The 8,140-nt window shown below is 34.2% G+C and overlaps 1 protein-coding gene across 3 annotated transcripts; it reads left to right on the top strand.

The window, feature by feature from the left end:
- Positions 1–270: 270 nt before the first annotated feature.
- LOC122008787 (protein BONZAI 3-like) lies at positions 271–7,732 on the top strand. 3 transcript variants are annotated; one of them, XM_042564628.1, is made up of 17 exons: positions 471–610; positions 892–1,143; positions 2,260–2,307; positions 2,963–3,111; positions 3,190–3,238; positions 4,501–4,557; positions 4,951–5,127; positions 5,218–5,352; positions 5,453–5,514; positions 5,677–5,770; positions 5,859–5,973; positions 6,165–6,241; positions 6,334–6,471; positions 6,727–6,891; positions 6,973–7,086; positions 7,240–7,336; positions 7,480–7,732. In XM_042564628.1, exons 4-17 carry the CDS (start codon positions 3,038–3,040, stop codon positions 7,581–7,583), a joined length of 1,458 nt encoding a protein of 485 aa, XP_042420562.1. In that variant the 5' UTR covers positions 471–610; positions 892–1,143; positions 2,260–2,307; positions 2,963–3,037; the 3' UTR covers positions 7,584–7,732. The 3 variants fall into 3 exon arrangements, with proteins under 3 accessions (XP_042420560.1, XP_042420562.1, XP_042420561.1); XM_042564626.1 differs by lacking the exon at positions 892–1,143 and having other exon boundaries at positions 271–610; XM_042564627.1 differs by having other exon boundaries at positions 892–2,307.
- Positions 7,733–8,140: the final 408 nt, after the last annotated feature.

Genomic DNA, 8,140 nt, shown 5'->3' with positions numbered 1-8,140 from the left:
CTACTTTTTTACTTCCATTAATGAATTTTAATTAAAATTATGGCATCAGCACTTTAGAAAGTTTTTAATAATATAGAAAGTTTAGCAGATTGATTGGTGAATTAATTGACTATTGATTACAAACCTAATAAGTAAATTAAAAATTGATTGATATATTTGTTTTTACAGAATTTGATTGCATATTTATAAATTTATTGATTTTTTTTTTTTTTTTTGCTATAAACTGATCAGTGATTTATTAGAAAATCTGAAATACGCGGAATGAGTAACATGTAACCTACGCCGTTCGATTACAATATATGGTAACCACCACGACCAACCACCGTCACTGCTTCCATCTCCGATCGCGAAGAAGAGAGCAGGGCATCCAATCGAAGCCCGAAGGATTACGAGAGAGAGAAGAGGGAGAAAGGTAGAGGGCGAGAGAACCGAAGCGGCTTGTCGATCTATGGGCGGGTGCTGCTCGGATGTGAAGGGAGGTCAGCAGGCGGTCGGCACTGGGGGTTCCTCCGCCTTGGCGGCGCATGCGACGGCGCAGCAGGAGGCCAATGATGCGGTTGGATACCTTGTTCACTCCCGCGGTCTCCGCGGTCTCTACACTACTCTTGAGGTGGTCCCGCTAACCCTAATCGAAATTTCGCTTGGTTTGTCGTTGGTTTCTTTGTGCTTAATTGGTGATGTTTTGTTTTTTACCGATAGGACTAGGGGCTTAATCCGTTACTATTTAGTAAAAGATTGCTATTTCGAGGTTTCTTTTCGATTACGGTCGAAATGCTTGTATTTATTGACTGTCCGCGTCCAGTGTATCATTTATGCTAGAGTTGGTTTTCTTGCAGAATATTTTGCAATGGTAGCTGATCTTTGATTTCAGAGATTTTCTTTTCTGTACAGGAAAAAGGAACTTTGTTGCCGGAGATGCAATAAAATATAACAGGCAGTTGGAAAGAAATCGGTGTTTAGAGGATTAATTGTAGTTTTAAATTTTGCCTATTTTCCTGATTTGAAAAAAAAAACAACTTTAACCTTGCAGAGAGATAAAAATACAATGTCATTTGCTATTGTAAATCCAGCAACCCGCATTTATTCAAGATTCTGGGGAAATTAAGGATCTTGACCCTGAAAAGTATCATTTGGCATGCCTCAGTAAGCTTGCTCTTTGTGATGGCTTGTATTTCTCATTGATGATGCTACTACCAAAATAACTCAATTTCACATCTTGGAGTCTACTGTCGCATATACGTTCAAAACAGGGGAACAGTATGCTAATGATATGGCCTCGTTGCTCATTCCCTTTGACTTGTTGGATGGGATTTTCTTTTGATCATCTTATTTGTTTTATTTCTTTCAGTTACAGATAAGGGTGATACTTTGGAGCTGAGGGGAATAGCTTTTAATCTGTATTGCATTTACAGTCAAATTTCAATTGCGTGTCATGAGAGAGGGAATTTTATTTAGATGCCATTTAATGTTTGTGCTTGTTTTCCTCTTTGCAAATGGAATAAGAAAAAAAGGCAGTGTGCTCTCTCTGGTTATAGTACATCTGTATTTATTATGAACTGCACCTGAGAGGGTATACAAAAATGACTTTTATGTTATTTACTGTAGAAGATGCCATTTGATTTTCATCTACTTTTGGTTATCCCCATAATTTTTAGGACCATATCTCTTTGTTTTATGATTATCAAAATATTGCCACTTTTGTTGATTATTTCAAGATTTTTCTTAATGCAATTGTTTTAAATATCTAGACTTGAAGTGACAACTGGGTATGAGTTCTGAATTATCTACTTGTACTAGAATTTATACAAACTTAATAAATTTGAACATCTTGCCAAATCCCCATTTTGAATTTTATAGATGTTTTGTGTTGTGTTGAACATTACCAATGATAAAAAGATATGCACTCTGTCCTTTATTAATTAATTCCTCTGATATTGGATAATATGTTTTTGACCTTGTTTATCTCACCGGTCCCTACATTAGCAGAGTAATAATTAGGGAGATATAATTGGAGCTCACTTTATTAGCCATTTAGCTAATATGATTTTTATCTAATAAAAAGGACATACTCCTATTCTTTGTTAGTTTTTCATTGTCCAATCATTCATGGTTATTTGTTATGTTCAATTCTGTGATAATTGGGATAGGTTGCCTATGCTTTTGTCCTTCCATTTTCTGGAAATTGGCAATATTTAACTGAGAATTGTTTTATGCTATTCTTCTTCCATTTATTGCTTTTAACAGGCTTCTTGTTTGCAGCTATCATTATCTGCCTCAAAGTTACGTGACCTTGATGTTCTGTCAAAGGTATGTCTGTTCTGAAATTTTAAATTTATATGCATCACCTTTGATGTCCTAACATAATTTCCCAATAGTTGTTGTCTGTATTTCCTTTATCTGTCAATTTGAGTCCACAATTATTTTTCATGTATGATTCAGTTAATTTTTTTCTTCTTCATAAAATTCACATAGCTGCATAAAAGGAAAATGCACAAACTGAGGAATGATTGAACTATGGGAAGATAGAATAAAAATTGCTTAATTTTTAAAAAATAAGTAATAGGAATGAACAAACATGTTAAAAAATCCCGTTTTTTCTTTTAATACAGGAACCCACACTTCTAGGCCTTTTGGACAAAAAACGCATTTGAGCTTGAGTTACAATTGGAGTTTGGAGTCAATTGAGGTGTATGACTATTTTTTTTTTCTAGGACGAGTAGTTCTTGTTAAGGGGATTGACTCCGATTTCTTATTCTTACCAAAGAACTTGCAAAGAAACTTAATATAGTTGCCAATATAACTAGTAATCACATTTTGTCTAAATTTAATTCACAATCATATATCTTTTTAATTCAATTCACACACATTTTATCTAAATTTAATAAATTTAAATTTATAAATTATCATTTGTTCTTCTTATTTATGTTTTTGTAAGCGGTGCATTTTCAATTTTGTATTACAGAGTGATCCACTTGCCATTCTCCATTTGAAAAGAACAGATGGTATTCTTGAAGAACTTGGGCGTACAGAAGTGATAATGAATAATCTGAGTCCTACTTGGATCACCAAATTTACCATCAATTACCAGTTTGAAATTGTTCAACACTTGGTGTAAGCTTGTTAATCTACTTCCAAACTATTTTTCAAATTCTCCAAGTTTGTTTGCTTCTCAACTGTTTCACATGGCAGTATCAGAGTCTATGATGTGGACACCAAATATCATAATATGCCTGTTAAGGTAATTGCTTTTTACTGAACTTAGATTTTACTAAGAAAACAAAATATATTTTTGGGTTGTACATTTACCGCCATTTGTCTCTGGTTACTTTGTTATTATTTCCTGTTGGCCTTTGATTTTCTTTTATCTCTATTTAATCTGTAGGTTGGTCAACTTTATTGTCATGCTCGACCATCTGTTTTTTCCATCGTTTTTATATGCTATTTTGTACAAGATGGACGTGTGTAATCAATATGAAGGATAAAGTAAAATAATTTAAAGTTAGAAAGCAATTAGGTTTAGCTTCAATGGATGATAAAATGTAATAAAATTGGTTGAGATCATGTGGACATGTTTGAAGACAACTAATAAATTCTATTGTTAAAAGAGTGGAATCTACTAGCGTGGAAGGTGTAAAGGGTGACCAGAGAGAAATTAGTCAATAACATAAAAAAAAAAAAATTAAAGGTGAACTAGTTTAGTTGGTAAGAGCGTTGAAAGTTGTTGCCAACGTCAAATCTTGCCTTTACCCAAATTAGAGCAGCTATATTTTCAAAAAATAAAAAATAAAAAATAAAAATGATTTAATTAATTTGAATATTACAAGTGATATTACCTTGCAAACAGCCTAATGGAGAAATAAGATTACTCCAAATAATTTTGGACAAACTTGGTGATTATGATGTATTTTGTCCAAGAATATCATGATTACCATGATAGAAGATAGAGTATCTTTATGATCCTATGACAATTTCTGTTAGAAGACTTTTTCAATAAATAATAAAATGAATGAAAATTAGTCAAGATGGTGTAGATATGTTCAAAGATGCCTAAGAGAACTTTCACTTAAACAAGTTGAATTGGTTAAAAACCATCAATGCTGGTTAAGCCCGGATGAAAAAGGTTGAGGGATGTGTTAGGTTGCTAGCCAACCTCAAACACAGACGAATGTTCTGGGAATGGATCCATCAAGTTGAATTAGTTGGAGTTAAAGGTTTAGGGATAGAAGTAGACCAACTTTTCAAACTGATTTGAAAAAGATCTTAATGTAACTAGTAATATGGTCTTTAGTTTAATTGAGAGATAAAATCCATATAACCAACTCCATATAGTTGAGACTAACATGAGTTGCTCATGTTTATTTGTTAAAATAGTAGATTTAAGTTTGTCTTTTATTTATAATTCTTGATTATATATCTCCCTTCAGTGAAGACACCATATGTTCTTCTAATTCTACTGAATGAGTTTTTGTTCAGTATTTAATTAGTTCCAACCTTTTGCAGACTATCAATTTGAATGAGCAAGACTATCTTGGAGAAGCTTCTTGTGTTTTGTCAGAGGTTAGAAATTCTTTCCCATTAAAATCTAGTTTTGGTTTGACATTTTTAGTTGGTTCCAGATGACTGACATTTTTCTTTGCATAGTGAACTATTTTCACATTATGGATATAGTAGAATGTAGACTTAAAACTATTTTCATCTATGATTGTTTACAGCTACATGGTAAGGTTTATTCATAACCTGTTTTGTTTGCATAGTGAACTATTTTCACATTATGGATATAGTAGATTGTAGACTTAAACTATTTTCATCTATGATTGTTTACAGCTACATGGTAAGGTTTATTCATAACCTGTTTTGTCATGAGGCATGTAACAAAATATTCTGCCGTTAAACATTTTAATCTATAATACACACATTCTGTACATAGCTTATTTACTGTATATTTGACAGATAGTGACCAAGCCAAGCAGCAGTTTGACTCTAACTCTCCAACAAAAAAGGGGGCCTTCTAGTGTGCGTTCAGGAACCATAACTGTGCATGCTGAGGAGCCAGTTTCTTCCAGGAATGCTTTTGAGATAACATTCCGCTGTTCAAAGTTGGAAAATAAAGATGTTTTCTCTAAAAGTGTATACATTTCAAGGCTTTGATCTACAGATTTGATTAAGTTAATTTTTAGTTCTCACTTTAGCTAACTCTTTCCATTCTTCATATTACAGGATCCATTTTTACGAATATCAAAGGTGGTTGAGAGTGGTATCATTATTCCAGTATGCAAAACAGAAGTTGTCAACAATGACCTGAACCCGATTTGGAAACCTGTGACTCTGCGCATGCAGCAGCTTGGCAGCAAGGCATGCTTCCACACTCGGTTCATAAAATCTGAAAAATGAATTAGCTTTTGTCTTCTTATATTATAAGACCTGACCCAATTGTGATGCATTTTCTCTACAGGAGAATCCATTGATTATTGAATGTTTTGATTTCAATGTCAGTGGCAAGCATGAACAGCTAGGGTAATAAAAATCTGTCTACTTATTATATGTTCTCCTTTGATTATTGAATGTTTTGATTTCAATGTCAGTGGCAAGCATGAACAGCTAGGGTAATAAAAATCTGTCTGCTTATTATATGTGCCTTGTCGGCTCTCTTATTTCATAATCATTCTCTTCTAACAGCACGCTTCAGACTAGTGTGGCAGATATTGAGAAGCTTGCATGGGAAAGAGGTAGTGCAAATTTTTACGCACATTCTCATCACGGTGCCAAAAAGGTGAATCTAGCTTCGTTCTGCTTTCAATAATTTTACTAGGTTGTATGATTTTTATAATCATATTATTATTTATTTGTTTTTGTTTCAGATGCTGAAAGGACAGTTGTTTGTGGATAATTTCATTGAAAAATCTCAATTCAGTTTCTTGGATTATATATCCAGTGGATTTCAGCTTAATTTTATGGTTGCAATTGATTTTACAGGTGTGCAAACCTTGTAAATAAATTTACACGAAACTAGATCAATAAACATACATTATGGCATGCTTGCTCCTTTGCAACTTCAGTTACCATTTAAGTTGCAGAGTTTTCTGCTTTTAAGAGTTCAATATTGCTTTCAGTAGTTACAGAAACGTACATGCTTCTGACTGTTTTATTTATATTTGTTTGTTTAGCTTCAAACGGAGATCCAAGACATACTTCTTCCTTGCATTTTATTGATCCATCTGGACGCTTAAATTCCTACCAGCAGGTGAAATATCTATTTCTTTCCTCATAAATGTTACGCCATTACCTTGTTCGAAAGCCATTTTTTCTAAATCCCCTAACCTGATTTTGCTTCAGGCCATAATAAGTGTTGGGGAGGTCCTGCAGTTCTATGATTCTGATAAGCACTTTCCTGCATGGGGTTTTGGTGGGAGGATATCACATGGATCAGTTTCTCATTGTTTCAACCTTAATGGGAGTCCTGGGGAGAGCGAGGTGAGAGTGCGATAAAGTTCTCTCAAATATATATAATTTTTCATTATCGAACTTAATTTCCTGAAACCATCAGTCTTAACTATATCCCACACTATCAATACATAGATCTAACTATTAGCTTATCAGACTATTAGCTTATTCCTACTCTGATAAGCTAAGTTATATTGGGTTTTGGCTGAAAATTGTCGAATATTTCGTTTTTGAGAAACTGGTTAGATATTATGGTTCACTTGCGCATTGTTTTTATTGCTTTAGGTTTCAGGAGTAGAAGGCATTATGGCGGCCTATGCAATGGCTCTACATAATGTGGCCCTTTCTGGACCAACTCTGTTTGGACCAGTGATCTGTAAAGCTGCAGAAATCGCCACCCAATCCCTATCTATTGGGCAAAACAAGTACTATGCATTGCTTATAATTACGGTAACTACACCCTCTGTCCTATCTTATCATTTTATAAGTCCACAGTTTGCTTTCATTTTATCGATGATGTTTCCTTTGCAGGATGGAGTTATTACTGATTTGCAGGCAACCGTGGATGCTATCGTGAGGGCTTCTGATTTACCCATGTCGATTCTCATTGTTGGAGTAGGAGGTGCTGATTTCAAAGAAATGGAGGTTAGGATGTTGTCATCACATTCATACTTACAATATATTTATATTCCTGTATCGTCGATTGGTTCATCATCTACACCATTATCACAATCGCCTATGGAATTCTATGATCTATCCTTAACACTAACTCAATGCCTTGCACAATGTTGCAAGCAGTTCCTGGATGCTGATAATGGAAAAAGATTAGAGAGCTCCACAGGACGAATAGCTACTCGGGACATCGTCCAGTTTGTTCCTATGCGGGATTTGCAGGGTAAGTAGATGGATATGTGGTATGGAATAAAGAGTTCTAGTCAAGCAGCTATGCAAGTTCAATAATGTTTGTGACATTTAAATCAATAGTTATAACCTAGGCCACAATCAACTTTGAAATGAACTTTTTGTGATTCTCGACAGGTAATCAAGTTTCGGTGGCTCAGTCGCTGCTTGAAGAGCTGCCTGTACAATTTCTATCCTACATGTGGAGCAGGGACATCAAACCATTTAGTTTACGCTCCTAACAAACCTTCTCCGTGCCGCCCATGCAGACACTTTCTCCTTCCTAATCTCTTGTACAGATCTTTACAGTGTTTGCAGTTTGGTTTTCTATCTGCAATTATAATTCAGCCGCTTCACATTTTTAATTGACGAAAGGAAACCTTTGTGTTAATGGTCAATGATCCCGTGCAGGTTTTGGGGAAGAGTTGGGATTGAGTTTATTGTACTTAGTTTTGCTAGAAGTTGTTTTTGCGATTTGAATTCGTGGCTTTAAGATCGCATAGACAATAATTTTACCAAGACATTCGTTCGATATATATTTAATACTTAATGTATAAAAAAACCAATGATAGGTATAATTTGTCATTAGCAAAAGTTTTATTTTTATTATGGTTGGCAAAATTTAAATTTGTTAGGGATTTTATGTATGGCTTCCAAGTTTTGATTTGGTTTGGTTTGTACTTGGATTTAACTAAATTTTAAGGTGCAATATTTGTAAATTCTTAATTATACCCCTAAGAAAATAATTTTAGGGGGTACTAACATTTATTAAGGAAGTATTTGTAAATTTAAATAAAGG

The sequence above is a fragment of the Zingiber officinale genome, chromosome 8A (assembly GCF_018446385.1).
Source record: "Zingiber officinale cultivar Zhangliang chromosome 8A, Zo_v1.1, whole genome shotgun sequence".
In the NCBI taxonomy this organism is placed as follows: Eukaryota; Viridiplantae; Streptophyta; class Magnoliopsida; order Zingiberales; family Zingiberaceae; genus Zingiber; species Zingiber officinale.
This window is presented reverse-complemented; position numbering and strand designations above follow the sequence as displayed.